General features: G+C 39.0%; 1 protein-coding gene across 1 annotated transcript in view; it reads left to right on the top strand.

Moving 5' to 3' along the window:
* Positions 1–6,400: 6,400 nt before the first annotated feature.
* Positions 6,401–16,972, top strand: part of TRPM5 (transient receptor potential cation channel, subfamily M, member 5) — a 39,460-nt gene continuing 28,888 nt past the window's right edge. Inside the window, exons 1-5 of the mRNA XM_010003899.1 lie at positions 6,401–6,517; positions 7,530–7,710; positions 9,205–9,371; positions 13,410–13,590; positions 15,902–15,966. Coding sequence (XP_010002201.1) covers positions 6,401–6,517; positions 7,530–7,710; positions 9,205–9,371; positions 13,410–13,590; positions 15,902–15,966 — 711 coding nt within the window. The remainder of the gene's footprint in view (positions 6,518–7,529; positions 7,711–9,204; positions 9,372–13,409; positions 13,591–15,901; positions 15,967–16,972) is intronic.

A 16,972-nucleotide genomic window follows, 5' to 3' on the forward strand; every position in this document is an offset into this window, starting at 1 on the left:
CATCATATATTTATATTCCCAAGGCAGGTTTAGATATTTTTTCCTTCCTGAATTCTAGTTAAAGCCTTCTCAAACCTCCCCTTTTCCATTGCATTTACCCCTGACTAAAATGCTGTTTTTGTTTCTCCACACTTAAGTGTCATTAGAGTCCATCCAATAGTCTCTGGAGCACATGCAGTCTTTGCTCTTCCCCCTCTAATTTTCTTTTTTCTGATCCCTTGCATCTGCTTTGTTCTTTATATTTATTATATTTTAATTTAAAACAGGTATGAAAACATGGTTACTATTGGAAGCAAATCATCCCATTAAACTGTTGCTGGCACTGGCCCAGTAAACTCACTGCTGCAATTTTCCTTGAGTACTTGCACTGAAGTCAGTAGGAGCATTTCCATTAGTAAAGTTACATAAGCATATATGTATCTTGAGGATCAGAGCTGCAGATGTATATCCAGCTCTTAGGGTTCGGAAAATATGTGGGTTAAGGTCAGGTTCTTTGGGTCACAATATACAGACTCCATCATAATAAAGGACAGTGGCCTGGTTGCTTCACTTGCTCCTTACCCAGTGGTATAAGAATTTTGTTCTAAGAAAGTATTTCTCTGAGCGTGGATACTATTATATCCCTGGGCAGCCTTCTTACCATTCTTCCCTTGAGCTTTCTGTTCTAGCCACAAATACAAAGAACACATCTTTCCTCTCATTCTTTTGAACTGGCAGGCTGTTACCTTCTCCTTTTCCCTTCAGTCTTTTCTACTTCTAGTTATAGAATTCTAATTTGCTCAAGCTTTCCTTCTCTTTTAGTACAATGTCTCTGTCCTTGTTGTTGCTACTGCTCTAATTATCTCCAGCTGGTCCATAATTCCCTTGAAACCTTGCACCCAAACAGAGTATTACAGATAAAGCTGTTCTGACACACAGCTATCCTGTTTATACTGTCCTAAGCAGCATTTCACTCTTGCAAGAACAGCACAGCATTGCTCACCTACCTTTGCTCTGCTGGTAACCCTTAAATCCTTTCCAACAGGAGTGCAATTTTGTTATGTGTGTTGGAAGTTGATTGTTCCTGCTCAAGCAAAGTTAATTTTCTTCGTCTCCATTGCAGTTTCCCCATTAGTGTTCACTTGCAGCATTGCTGTGAGTCCTCTCTTTTTCTGACCAACTGTTAAGGTTTACTTTTCTTTAGGATTGCTCACACACCCTGTTCCAGTAAGGGCCCAGTAATTGGTATAGTTTTCTTTTGCTCCACATGCAAGCTTACTTTAAAAATGTGTAAACCAATGGATTTGCTCCATTTGCCACTGGAGCTAAGGTGGAGGGGAGAAGGAGGACTTTGTGACTGATTTAACAGCAGCAATACTGGGCCTACTGTATTACTATATTTAATAATTTCACCTACATATTTAAATGTATTCCTTGAGTGGGTGGAGGAATTTGATAGTGATTAAAAGTCAGGGTGTGTCTCAGTCTGCTGATCAGTGTACTGGTATGAAGGAGAATTCTTATTCCTGCTAAGTCCTGAGAACTAATGACAACCATACACCTACTCTCTTAATCAAACCATTACCCTTGAAGACAACAACTGAGGTCAAGCCACCTCTTGAATGGGCCAATTTTCACAAGATAATGTTTGAAAGGCTCAAATTTGACCTCTCTTCCTTCCATGGACACAGCCTAACCCTAGTTAAAATCTAAAGGAAGGATGAAAGGGACCCACATTCTTGTTACCCATCCAGAGGTAAACCATTTGTCATTTCTTACCACACAAGGAATAAGAGCCACCTATTCACAGGAGGCTAAGTAGCAGTGACAATAGCTGGAAAGACCCTATGGAAAGCTGGGGGAAATAGCAAGAGAAGTTGTAAGGGAGAAGGAGCCTGGGGAGAGAAAGCATGACAGAGGAGGGTCAGGAAGCAGAGACAGGAGGGAGAACAGTCCAGAAAGAGAAATACATAGGTGTTGAAACATTTCTCTGTGGTTCTGATCTCACTGCTTTTTCTGGACAAACCTTTCAGGAAAGAATCTCTGTAAAGGTCTCCATTGTGGAGTTTTCCTACAGCCATCACAACTGTCCTGCCAGTTTCCTATATCCCAGCGATCTAGAATGCCCAAATAAGAAGTTAGGACTATCCAAAATGAACGACTAAATAGCATTAGGACTTGCAAACTCCAGCATCACAAGCACTGGTTGTACAATGGTACAATTCTAACAGCTCCTGTTTAAGAGGTTAAAGAAATAATGATTCATGAGACTTGCTGACACCTGGAATGACTTAATCAGGCCATCCCTAATGTAAATGACATTGACTCACATTTCCAGATGTAGGTGGAACTAGCAACTGTCTTTTCCTCATAATTGTCTTAACTTGCTTTGCTAGTTAGAAATAGTTTTCTAGGTTGTATTTCAAATCTGCTAATCATTAGAGGTACATTCTTTCCATAGATGTTTGTATTTATAGTCAATGGGAACATCTAGGACAGCATTTGACCTACAAACTTAAATACGTAGCAGAAGCCTAGATAGAAAAGTCTGTACCAGATAGAAAATCTGAACTAGAACTAAAGTAAGATTGCTCAGTATATACATATTTACACAAAATGTAAAATATTAATGAACAGGTGGAGGCAGGCAAGATCTTTGTGGCTTTTTTCCCCCTCCCTACCCTTTAAGTGTTGATTGCTTGCTTTTAAGTAATCTTTTCATCATATTTAAAACAATGGCATTCTCACAGATAATGGAGGGGAAAAAACCTTAAATTATATGGATTTAAAAAAAAAAAGAAAAAGTTGGAATTATCTAAGAGAAATTTAACAGAAAACAGTATATGGAAAGTTCTGAGGTTCTGGTCATTCCCCACTGGTTTTTCATCTAGCTGTGTCTAGCCTTTGTCTCTTCCATGAAGTGCTTAGACCATGCTCCTCTTTCTGGCTATCTGCCTATTCTTTCCCAAAGCATGGACTTATTCCAGAACCTTGCAATTAAACAATAATCTGTGATGTTACAGTGATGCAAACTGACCATTATTAAGCTGACTGCTGTGGAATGTCATGACTTTGACCACAAAGATTTGACCCAATTGCTGTGACCTGACATACTTGCAATCTAGTACAGTGCTGAAGTCTCAAAGCAATACCCCCTGAAACCACTGGAGACTTACATGAAATCTGGAACCAAGCAGAACAAGACTGAATTAAAGCCAGGAGAAAGGCACAAAAAAAAAAAGAAATAAAAAAATTGTATTACAGTTTGTTAATACATGCTTTCTTTGCTTGGACATTGGGTGAGATGTCCCCATGTTTTTTAAAAACAGACATCTTCACAGTTCAGGAGGAAATGACAGAGCTGATTATTCCAATATGAGGGGCATGCTGCAGTCTGTGTGCTGACTGATCAGTACGAAGGGAAGCTCCACTGCAGTGCAAAGTGGTGCTGAGGCGACGTGCAGCACGTGAACAGATCCCTGCAGTGTTCTGGGGTTCTGGCCCTAACTGTGAGGGGTTACACTGCAGTAGTTGAGACAGCTATAGAGAAAGGTAAGGAAACATTTAACGTGCTCAGCCTTTGTGTTCAAGAACCACATCTGCAAACTTATGCAGCAGGTTTGTTTCCGGGTGATTTTGCAACTTTCAGAATATAAGGAACTCCTGGTCCTGTTTGTTTTTTTTCCACTTGTATATTACCTGTAGAGCAGACTTTAAAATCTTCTTCCCCACCCCTTTAAATACCAAAGCAACACTTCCTTGCTCCTTAAGCACCAGTGGGTGGAACATTGCACTGACGTGGAACACTTGCACATTACTGCAATCATACAGAAAGTCACAGTATTTATTCCCTAGAAGTCAAACAACAGCTAGAAGATAAAGCAAGAAAAATTGTCAAAGTGTCAAATCTCATTAAAAAAAATAATTAAAAAATAAAAAAGAAGTGAGCCAGTTGGCATTGCTCATTGGCTTTGCTTGCAAAAGCTACTGAAAATTGCATGCAGAAGCTTTATGCAGAAATATTACTCCATAACAGTCCAGGATCTCACCTAGTGTAGATTCTCAGCTCCATATAGGGCTACACTATATTCTTGCAAGGACAACACTGAGAATCCTGTGTAATTTTTTTACTTGTTTTGCCATTCTGTCAGTACTACTTTTCTGCTTTTGATGCTGGAACACTTCCTAGCTTGGAATATGAACATGAGAACTGTAGAAAATCATAATAAATTCCATTTAGCTCTGTGTCCCATCACAAACAGCAGCCTGCATGGTATGAGAACAGGATGGAAATATGAAGTAATGCATCTCCAAAATAAGCTCTCAGTCTCTAATGTAATGGTTAGGGACAACTGGATTAAAAAAATCCAAAACAAACAAAAGACAAAACTGGGAAAACTAGTGCCCTGTGCAGTGTCTTCCTCACTTTACAGTCTTATAAGCTTGTGAAAAAATATTCTGTTTCTTATCTACTATTGTCTCCTTCATTGTTGATCATTACCATTAAAAACCAGAATTCCTAAACTGAAAATGAAATAATGTGCTATTTCTGGAAAAATTAATTACCCAAATGCAAGAATATTCCTTATCTTAGCAACTCAGTGTCTTTATTCCAAAAGAGAAGTCAGGGATAACCACATGATCAAAATTTGCCAAATGAGGTCAAATTAACTGTCAGATTACTTTGTAAATTGCTGTCTATTCCAAGTTCATTGCTTGTGTGTAGAGATAAATACATGTGTGCTATCTAGGACAGTGATGAATGGTGACTAAATGTACCCGGTGAATTCAGTCCTGAATACTTTTTTCTAATCAGATCCTTTGTTCTGTCAGTAAGTTCCAGGAAGTGATTACTGTACCTTAGAACAGTCAACATGTGTTATTGTGATTCTGTATTAACTATTTTTTTCCCAGAGCACTGCCTTGTGTGCAGGAGATAAAGCTGCATCTCCAGTGGAAAAGTGGACTCAAACAAAAAGGTTGGCTTTGCTGTGACTACCATTACTGACAGTCTAAAAGAAATTTTTTAGGTAAGATTCTTTAACTAGAATAGGCTGGTATCCCTGTATCTTTCCAGAAGTGACTAGTGGGGGAAGAATGTGAACAATATCTTTAAAATAGCAAACTCTGACAGAAGTTTGGGGGTGGGTACAGAGGTGTGGAATAGCTGTACAGGAAACACATAATGAGAAGGTCCATAACTGCTCTTCAGAGGCAGATAGGAGAACAAGGCAACTCCAAACAACATTTTCACAGAAAACATAAAGGAAGAGAAGAAAATACAAAGGCAGCAGTGGTGAAGCAGCCAGGATACAGGCTCCCAGAACAGCTGGAGGGCTTGCTCCCTCTACTGGAGCATCCTAATAGACCCACAAGAGACTTGCTAGTTTGACCCACTTTTGGTCCACGGCAAATGTCTTGAACTAGGACATAGAGATTATTTTAGGGTTCAGTACCATTGCTGACTTACTATCACAGGAATTTTTTCAAAGGACTGAATATGTACCTGAATATGCAAAGGAAGGCAAAGGGGAGAGAGCTATTTCATTGTTTTTGTTTTGAAAAGAAACAAAATAAGGCATACAAATCAAAGTATGTGTTTTTGAAATCTTCATTATATCAGTTTAGCCAAAGTGGAATGTAGGAAAAGCAAGCAGACCTTTTCAGTGCCTCATGTAATGCAGAAGAACAGCTCTTGTTATTTGACCTTTGCCCTATGACAGATTAGTCACCATCATTCCCGTAGCCACGTAGAGAGAAAACCACCTGCCTTTTTTAACTTTTTGAACTTGGCCTTAAATACTTCAGCCTATGAATAAATAGCCTGTTCCTACAGCAGAGAGTAAACCTCTCCTGAAGTTATCTTCAGACAAATACAATGTCATCACTTAGTTCTTTAGCATTCATGTTGGATAACATAAGTTAAAGTAGCATGATGCATAACAACATCAAGAAACTGTGAGTCAGACACCCACTGACACAAAGCTCTACTCTTGCTTGCAACAATTTGTGGCTGAGGCTTCTCTCTCTCTCCTGTAGAATCAGGTCTTTCTTTGGGCTTTGAGATGCCCCATGTGATTTTGGACAGATTGCAGGCTCTTTCACCTTGCAACTCAGCTTCCTTTCTGCTTAATGAGAGCTGAGAGAGCCTTAGTCCTTCATGCCCTTTTCTATCTGCAGTTACATAGCTCTGGTATGGAGGTTGCCTCCTCCTGTATATAATGTCCAACATTTGGTGCAAACATCTCCAATTTTTGCTGACTGATACAATAGTAAAAGAGTAAAATATTTGGCTAAAAGCTCAGATAGATGTAAATAAATGGATTTTTATGGCCTCTCCATTTTAAGCAGCTTCTTATTTTCCAGTTTTCTATCATCTCAGAGAACAGCTCTGTCTACTGGTGATCCCCTTACAAATACAATGGAAGAAATAGAAACCAAGCTCTGCAGCAGTGACAAAGAGGAAGATTTCAAAAGAGAGCTGCCATACTGCATAGGAGAAATAGACTTCACAGCTTCTGGGAAGAAACGTGGAAAGGTACAGCACTGAGGAGTTTTAAACTTGAAACACTTTTGCTGTTGTTCAGCTGTTAGTTCTCATCATCTCAACATGCAGAGATTATAAGAGTGCGGGTCAATGTGCCACAATGCGAGGCCCCACGTTGCACTCAAAGTAAGGGCCATACCTTCCTGAATCTTATTTAAAATAAGGCCTATTAATATACAGAAATCAATTTCTTGACTTGCACTGACATGCTAAAAGTACAGCTGGATCACTTCTTCCTTAAAAAAAACAACCAACACAAAAAAACCCCCACCAAAAACAAAAACCCAAACAACACAAAAATACAAACACATGTCCAGCTTCCTTAATTTATTTCCTTGTTTTAACCTCTTTCTGTCAAAAATCAATTACTAGGGATTTCAACATTTTAAATATACTTTTGAGCCTTTTCAAGACTCTCCTTAAAATCCTCCCTCTGTTCTGCTAATATGAAGCAAAGGATGTAGATGGACAGACCCACCTCCTCACCTCCTTTGCATACATTAGTGCTAGAGGAGAAGAAATTCCTAGGATCAGAAATATGCCTGAAGACTTTGTTTCATCATGAAATCTTAAGCACAAAGACAAAATAGACACAGAACAGAAAGAAGCTAGATTCATGTAACAAGTTTTTTGAAAAATAGACATAAAATCAGGTAAATATTTCAGCTAGTGCAGAAACAACAAACACCCAGGAAATATGCTGGCTTTGCTAGACTGCCATAGTACTGAAGGCAGTTCAAGAGGAATAGCAGTGTGAAAGTTAAAGCAGTCTGCAACATAGAATTAACCCCTGGAACTGACCCCAAGAATGTGCTGACAATTATACAGAAGCCTGCTAAATTCATCCTAGTATTTAAATTCTCTGTTAGGTCTTGCTCAGATAAATTTTTCTTAAATAACCAAGTTGATTATAAGTTTCCCTCTGCATTCACAATGAAAAATAACTCAACTGTATCCTACTGTCCCATTGTTACTCAGCATTATTTTGTTTTGTTTGTTCAAGTTTATGAAGGTGCCGTCTACTATTCATCCTGGAATTATATTTGAAGTTCTGCTCAATAAATGGAAGCTACCAGCTCCCAATTTGGTTGTCTCTTTAGTAGGGGAAGAAGAAAATTTCCAGATGAAGCCTTGGCTACGGGACACCTTAAAAAAAGGTCTTACAAAGGCAGCTCAAAGCACAGGTCAGTGCTTTAGATGTTAAAGAAAATTTATGTTCCTAGTGGATTCTCACACCTAGCATCTAGTGGTCTTTTAATGTCAAGGGGTCTGCTCACATGATTATTTTTGGATGTTCACAGCCATGCTGAATGCAGCCTACAACTTGTATTTAAATAGCTTTGAAAATGAATATTATTGTATCAGAAAAAAAAAAAAAAAAGTAATTTTAGACTTAATTACTCTGGGCAACCATTCCTGAAGTGTAAAATTACCCACAGTTATTCACTCAGGGATCACACTAGAAAGATAGCATGAGATGAGACCAAATACATTGTCTCTCTTCAGTGCCATAGTAAAATAATTCTTAATAGCATGGCAATTTGACTTCAACAGCAGTGAATTTAGATCAAACCCAAGAATTCTTGTTTTCTCTATTCCCACTTTTTAGCCACTGCTCAGAATTGTGTTACAAAATAATATTTTTTTTAAAGACTGTTTTCTTCAAATATGAGTCAAACAGATTTTGTTAGTAAAACAGCCTATGATTGGACTCAGGCTTAAATGAAGAGACCTTGGTAATGTCTAACACATAGCAGAAAATATGTCAGCTCACTTTCTCCCTGGCTGTTCACAGGAATGACAAGAGTAGTAAAAAGCATTTAAAAATAAAACCAAACAGATCAACATCTAGGAACATCCATGGGAGTGGTTTTCATATAAGATGAATTTTCCTTCATAGCTTTATGAAAATACCCTCAAAATGGGAATAAAAATATCTGTAAGCATTTCACAACAAGCTCTTAATTTAGCTTCACTGGTTCAGACAAGACTTAACAGTTTTGCTTCTTGTAATTAAAGCCATTTTTGGTACTTTTGTACCACACAGACATTCTCTATCTTCAGCTCCCTTCTATACTGAAGATTGGAGAGCATAAAGATCTTTAGTTCCTTTATGTTCTGTATTTGAAAAAGTCTGGTTAGCTGCTTGCCCAGAGTTCTCCAAATTCTTTGTCACTACAGCACTACTGTAAGTCATACTCTCCTGAAGAATTAACTCTACAACACTCATAAGAACAAGAGAAAGAGAACACCAGATTAAGCAGATCATGCCCAAGATCTTCAGCATGGGACTGCATAGTCTTCAATCCAACAACTTCCACCCTGTTCCTTCGCTTTTCCTTGTGTGACAATCAGACCTGCTTGATATAGTGATGTTTCTGCTTAGCTTTAGGCAGTAAGTGACTCTAGACTGGACACAGCATTCCTGATGGGTGTACTGACATCAGAGTAAAGATGACAACATTTGATCACATTATATGTGAAGCCTGTGCATATCACTTCTTCCTGTTCTCCTTATTAAAGCCTTACATACTTCATATGTATTTAATACTAGAAGTTATAGTGCATCAAGACCCATCAACAGTTTACTGAGCTAAAAAAACCTTAAATCCAGTACTGTAAGTAATGCTACTTGGCACACAAACACGTTCAATTATATTTTTACAAAATAATTTCAGGTGCCTGGATTTTTACCAGTGCTTTACGTGTGGGAATAACAAGACACTTAGTGCAAGCAGTTCGAGATCATGCACTGGCTAGTACCTCGTCCAACGTAAGAGTGACAGCCATAGGAATAACTTCACTCAGAAAAATTCAGCACAGAGAAATTCTGGACAGCACAAAGGTATTTTTCACTTCTTCTACTCACGAGCCAGGGTTATTCAGCAGTCAGCTGCACCTTGCAGAACTTGGAAGTAGTAGGCAGAACAAGGCTGATCTAACTTCAGAACAAAAGTGGGTATTAAGGAGTGTTTTGATGGCAAACAGAAATAAAGAGAAGGAAGAATTAATTGCTAGACCCTAATGACCTTTTGCCCTGCGCGCTCAGTACACTTGGCAGCAATTCCGCAAATATCCAGCAGGTGGCAGCATGAGACACGAGCTCAGCCACCAGGGCAAGGATGAACGTCGGGGAGAAAAAAGCACGATGAGATCCCTTTAATATTTGTCCCCTTGTCCACCTACTGCAGAGGCACTTACTCTAAGCAATTTCACAAATACTGTAATATGTATATATTTCTAGTGTACAACACAAGCCTTATATATTTCAAGACCAAGTTTTCTTACATAGACATTGAATAGGTGTCTAATATGCAAAACCTTATCAATGCATCAGGCCAAAAATACTAGCCATGCAGCATTTTGTCTAGTTTTTGGGAGCTCTAAAGAATTTACAATTCCGGTCAAAGCAAGCAAAGTTTGTGGGGGGGGAAAGGCAAACAAAACCATTACAAACCCCCCAAAACAAACAAAAACCACCACCAAAAAAAACCAACATCCAAATAACTAAAAAGCAAGTTGATGCTGTATTGACCTGGAGGTGGTGAAGAAAAAAAAAATATGGCATGACCACCTTGTCACTGAATATAGTGTCCATCCAAAGCAGAACACTGTAACAGAAGGTGTGTAATGACAATGAATGACAGTTCCTTTTTGGTATTTTATTTCCCTTCAGAAACGAAGAAACAAATGTCAAACACTGCCCTTTGAACTCACACCTAGTCCTTCTCAGATAGGCTAACAAGTACCAGCTAACAGCTGGGAGACTGTCAAACAATATCAATAAATTATTATCTTTTGGCTTCCCCTTTTTCCATCCTTTTTGCCAAGGACTCCTACCTGTGTGCTCTAAAGGTGGAACTGTTTAGCTGCAAGACTTTATTTTTGTGGCTGAAGTTGTCTGAAAGGACCTCAGACAAAAGAATTAGATTCACTGCATTTGTGATTTTTCTTCAGGAAAGTTGCTTTGGCAAGTGTGAACTAGCTATTTCACCTTCCTCCCAGGCTAAGAAATCAAAATGCATCTGGAATTTTACCAACCAGCAGCTAACAAACAAGTGCACTGGTCTTTTTATTGCATTAGACTTTCTTCCCCTTAACTAGAGCCAGAATTCTTTGTTGAGGAATATTTAATGTAGAGCATTCCTGACCCTATGACTTCTGGCACTGCTTCCACCCAAAGACATTCTGGATTTTAGTCAGTAAATTTAAGACAAAGGAACTATAGACAGGGATGTTGATCTAAACCCAATTCTCTTTTTGTTTGGCACTAACACAAGCAGCTTGTTGTATAAAATAGAGCTAACAATCCACATTATCAAGAACAAAAACAAACCCCGAAATCAGTGGATCCTTCCCATCTCTTCTGTGTTAATGGTGTGCTTTAAACATCATTGAAAGATCACTTCCACCTTTTTATACAATAAACAGGAAAATCCCCCGGGGGCCAGTTGTTGTGCTGCTGGGTCCTAATCAAAGGCCAGATCTTTGGCAAGTAGACTTAATGTTAAAAGGCAGCAGAGTATAGACACGCCCTCTGTCAAAACAAAATCTGAAGGCAAACTAATTGTGTCAAGAAGCTTTCCCCAACAAATGAGAGAGAAAGAGAGAAGGAGGCAAAAGAAACTTTTGGCATTTGCAGTTTGTAAAGGACATGGAAATGTATTGCTTTTTCCTCTGGAACAGCCTCTCTTCTTCCTACTCTGCCCAGAGCTGCTGATAGGGAAAGCAGCCAAAAGCTGCTGATAGGAAAAGAAGCCACAGGAACATGTCTGATAATAGCCTTTTTTCACCTTGCTTTGAAGTAGATTTCTCCAGTTTGACTGTATGCAGCTTCATTTCAGAAAGTCACTTAGGGGCATGTTATGCAGTGTGCTCAGCTGTTCTACCTGTAGTATGAAGGGTCTTGTCCCCTGGGTTACTTAGTATTTTCAGGCATTCATAGTGCTGCAATGAGCTCCTGGTGATATATTCATTGTCTCTCCATCAGCCTTAGACTTGGCTGTGGAGAAGAACCTGGACAACTCCTGGGTTTGACCTTCCTCATGATTCAACTGGGCACATGCTCTTCCTAGCAGACATTGCCAAAACCTGAGATTAAAACCAGCTCCATATAAAATCTGGCTCTTAAAAACAGAACATAAATCTCTCTGCCATACCTTAATGACAACTAGTTTACTTGCATAGTTACACTCCTATGTCTAGAAAGGCTTTAACACCTGTCTGTGTCCACAAAATTAGTGGAATAATGCAATGCCCAGCCACAATAGTCAAGTCTGGCTTTTGCTTGTCAACTCAAAGGCTTCAGGAGTTGGAAACAGACATGATACAAGGAAATGCAGATTTTAAACAACTGTTTTAAGCTGGCTCACTTGCAATAGGACAGTGATTATGAAGATGAAAAAGAATAACCAGGCACTTAAAGCCTTGCTTATGGATAGGAAGGATATATCAGAGTGGGTGTGCAACTGTGGGAAAGAAAAATTTGTTAAGGAAGTAGGGGGAGTTCAAAAAGTATATGTATGGAAGATCATATGTAGCACAATCCTTGGAACAAAACACTGCAACAGGGGCTTTATTTTACCCAGTGATTTTATGCAAAATTAACAAATAATTTCAATCTATAAACCCCCTCACCCACAATAAAGGAAGATCTGGAAGGCTGGAAGAGTGAACTTTATCAAGTTCAGCAAACACAAAAGTGAGGTCTTGAACCTGGGATACATAACCCAGGAGAGCAGCACAGGCTGGGATCTGGAAAGGGGCCTAAGGGTCCTGGTAGACAAGCAGATCAATTTGAGTTTGGAAATAATAACAATGTGCTGCTGCAGCAAAGAAAACCAACAGCATGCTGCGTTGCATCACCAAGGGCATCACCAGCAGAGATAAAGTCATCATCCCACTCAGCACCTGTGAGGCCACACCTGGAATTTTTGTTTTTGTTCTCACTATAAAAAATATAATTATGTGGATAGGCTGGAGGGCATCCAGAGAAGGGCCACAAAGAGGATCAAAGGACTGGAAAGCCTGCCATGTGAAAAAAGGCTGAGAGAACTCTGTTCAGCCATAAGAAAAGAAGGCTTAGGAAAGACCTCATCACTATGTTCCAGTATTTAAAGGGTGGCTACAAAGAAGAGGGAAACTCCCTTTTTTACAAGGAGTGACATGGTAAAGATGAGTGGCAATGGGTACAAGCTACTCTTGCTGAGATTATAATTAAACACAAGAGGAAATTTTTTCACAATCAGAACTATCAGCCATTGGAATAATTTCCCCAGGGAAGTGATCGATTCCTCACCATTTTTCACTTTTCATATTTGGCTGGACAGGGTGCTGGGACATTTTGTCTAGACCTTTCATGGCTTTTGCCATGAATGGTTGGACCAGATGATCCTTTCAACCTGCTATTCTATTATAATAAGATTGCAATTCCTAAAGTCTGCCTGTCACACGTTCTTTTAGAATACAGTTTCCGATAACCATTAGACCTCATACAACCCAGTCAATGAAATGAAAGGGTTTACCTCTGTTTATATGGCTGGGACACTAGCCCTCTGAGACCTTACAGCTCCATCCACAATTATTTGGTGTCATGGCCCCTTTCCATTTGTCCAGTAATAATTTCCAAAACATCTGGATGAATGTCTGCATTCCAGAGAAGAATACTGATGTCACTATATTTTGTACAGCCTGAGAGGGAAACTTCAGGGACTTCAGCTTTCAGTTCTGTCAAATTTGGCAGCTTTCAGAAGAAACATGTCCTCCTCTACCCTTTTCAAACAGTCTAGTCAAGTGACTCAAAGGTGGTGTGCTATGTCATGGCGCAGACAACATAAAAAACCCCATGTTTTGCAGAGAACTCTAACATCTCTCCTCTCTCTAGAATGAAAGCCTTGTACACTACCAATCTAATGATAATATCCAAGGCCCACTGCATTCCCTGGACCACAACCATTCCCATTTCATTTTGGTGGATCACATGACACCAGATGAGCCAGATGGAACCACTAAGCTCCGCCTCACCTTGGAAAAACATATTTCAGAGCAGCGTACTGGATACGGTGGTAAGGAGACTCTATATAAGCATGTAAAATTCCACAACAGTCATATTAGTGATACTTGTAAGCCCCTGGCCCTATCAAAGGCAAGTCCAATTCTCAAACTGGTCAATCATCTACGTGGGCAAGATCAAGAAAACACATTTGACATTATGTAAGAGGTAGGACTAAGGTGGCTTCTGAAGTTGAGAAAGCTGTTATTTGAACCAAAAATCCTGACTTTTATCACATCTCCTTAAAACATAGCTCAAAGCTGATCTTCAAAGTACAGTTCAAATTGTCTTAAAACACAACAAATAGAAAATAAATCCAGCTTTAAGTGCTCTAACCAGTGGCTCTAAGAGATGGATATTCATTGTTGTATACTTTCATACCCTCATGCACACAGAGTCTTGAATTGCCCCCACACTGAAGAAAAGACTTGTTCCAAAGCCCTCAGAAATATTTTAAGCTATATATATTTCAGGATAAAATCTTACCCTGGGTAAAAAAATGTAGCATCTAATGGTCAGATAAATCTATGTGACCTTTGTTTATAATGAGAAATGAGTACTGGGAAGGTCTCCTACTGCTGTTTGCGGAAAGAATTCAGTTGTAGTGCCAGTACAATTACTGACACTTTTCCTTTGTTTCTGTAAAACATGCGGTGGTAGCGCAGCTGAAACAGAAGGGAGAGCTCATTTATTCACACTTGTATGTATCAATGGAATATTCAATTACATAGCCCATAGTATTGTTGCATAGATGTACCTGAGACCATTAATGTGTCTGAAGAATGCTTATCTGGTGACTAAGATAGGAAAGACTACAGGTGGACTGTAATGGTAGGCTGAGATTGTAGTGCTGACAGTTAGAAAGCAGCCTCCTTCTGCTTTGCATACCAGGTCTGATGGAACAAATCTCAGTGAAACAATGTCAAAAGAAGCTGATTCATTTGACAAATACTTCCCTGGAATGTACTGAATTCAGCCATATCTTCTATAAACAAAACCAATGTCATTCATTCAAGTTCATTTATATTCAAGCTGAGCAAAGCTATGTGACTTTAATAAGGTCACACAGAATTTCCCTATTTAAAAAAAACCAAACAACCCAAAACTAGAAGTCACTCAGAGGAAATTTTTCATATGCTGAATATTCTTAGCAATTAAGAACTTCTCACCCTCCCAGCATGAAGTCAGAATGCACAGGCCAAGTTTTATCTATGGTAAATGAAGAATATTTGAAGCCATAAACATATCACAGAGGTGACTCTTCAAACTAGAGCATCACCTCACAGAGGAGGTATGGACATGCTACGTCATTCACTAAAACAAATGAGGTTACTCGCCAGTCATGTCCAGCTACAGCTCAGTTCTACCTTATCTCCATAGTAATCTCACAACAGGTCCAACAAGTAGTAAGTGGCAAGATGTATACTGCTCTGAGATACCTACAAAGGGAAACATCAAAAAAATTGCTTGAACCAAATGCCTTTTATCTTCCAACTGAAAGAGGCATTAATCTCATGATGCTACTGTTTGGATGGGGCTGTTTGTAACCCAAAGGAGACAAAAAATTTGCCTGAGTTCAGCATTTAGACTATAAACCATCTAGAAACAAGGATAGGGATGCCTACAACTTTTATCCCCTGCTGCTGGGATATGAGTTAAATATTTCTTCAGCATTTATGTTAATAACCAAGACATTACACTGTACTGAATGAAATTTTAAGCTGTTTAAGCAGAGTAACAAAGAGTATATGGTTCCTATGAAGTCTTATTTGACTCACCCTTGCTGGTCTACATAGTCAGCCTTTTGGCATTCTTAAATCCTCCTTTTATCATCAGGCTTTTGTCCTGGATTCCACCACACCTTTCTGCACATGTTACGCATGTACATAACACTTGGGACAGGTGGACAGCTTTTCACATCTAACTGTATCCTAATGTAAAGAATGATAGCTGCCTCTGAAAACACCACAGTCTTGTCTTGCGCCCTCATGAAGCTCCATTACCCCACTATCTGATCACCTTGCAGTAAATAAATAACTTGAAGTCAACATTGCTGTGACATACAGAAGTTCCAATATCCATATCTTGCAGCTGAGGTATGCTGAGGTGAGAACAAACCAGACTGCTTGCCAGGGATCATACAGGATGTGCAAGGCAAAGGTGCCTTCATCCTGAATCTTAGACCAGGAGCCTATCTGCTAGGTCAGCATTGCTCTCTTCCATTGATGCAATAACCTGCACTCTGCAAGCTCATGTTCTGGTAGAAACACAGTACTTTTGTGAAAGCTGTTAACTTTTTAAAAAATAAACCATCTATTTCACAGGAACAGGTAGCATTGAGATACCTGTGCTTTGCTTACTCATAAATGGAGGACCAGGCACACTTGAGGTAAGAAGTTGTTTGCAGCTTTAGAAAAATAAATTATCTGGTGCTAAGTAGTTAATGGACAATTTGGCTCGATGACAAACACATGTATTGACACTTTACATTAAGTAAAAATTTGTATCTGTACATCATTAAGAACTGAAATCTGTTAATATTATATTTATCAGTATTTGTTTGGGAGAAATATTTCCTTTTGAATAGATGCCAGCTGATCATTAAAGCTTCCATTGCCAGCTCATAGAGTGGGAAAAAGGAATCCCATACCAAAACAAATCTACTGAAGCCAGCTCCAAATGTAGCAAAATAGAAATACTGTGCTATTACTCAAGTTCACGTATGAAAAAAAGTTAATTGTTCAGCACTGTCCAGCAGCACGGAGACAACTGTCTCTGTCAGAGAGCTCACAGGAAGGACAAGACCAGGTTTGCTAGATAGAAGAGTGGAGACTTGTCTGCTAACAATCCCGTATCTTTTACAGCAAAGGATCAGTTTTGATTTTTTCCTGAGTAGTCCTACAACTTAAAGAATCTGGTAAATAGGAGATACTCTGATTTTTATTTTACTTTTATTGGTATTCTATTTTGCTACTTTATAGAGGCCTGTATGTCCTGATGGCATTTTTAAAATACTACTCTCAGATCAAAAGAAATACTCTACAGTACCTTTGGAGAACAATTTAACCGTAATTAAGTTTCCAAGTGATGAGATTCTGCCACACATGCTGGTAAACTCTTTCAGAATAATGACTCATTTCAGGTGACATTTTCTAGTTTCAGCTTCCAGTCCCTGACTCTTAGAATCATAAAATAATTCAGGTTGGAAAAGACCCTCAAGATCAAGAAGTCCAACAGTATTCCTAACACTGCCAAGTCGACCACTAAACCATGTACCAAAGTGCCACAACTACACAACTCTGAAATACCTACAGGGATGGTGACTCAACCACTTCCCTGGGCAGTCTGTTTCAATGCTTGATAACCTTTTGGTGAATAATTATTTTCCTAATATC

Source organism: Chaetura pelagica, unplaced genomic scaffold (assembly GCF_000747805.2).
Source record: "Chaetura pelagica isolate M959 unplaced genomic scaffold, ChaPel_1.0 scaffold28, whole genome shotgun sequence".
Classification (NCBI taxonomy): domain Eukaryota; kingdom Metazoa; phylum Chordata; class Aves; order Apodiformes; family Apodidae; genus Chaetura; species Chaetura pelagica.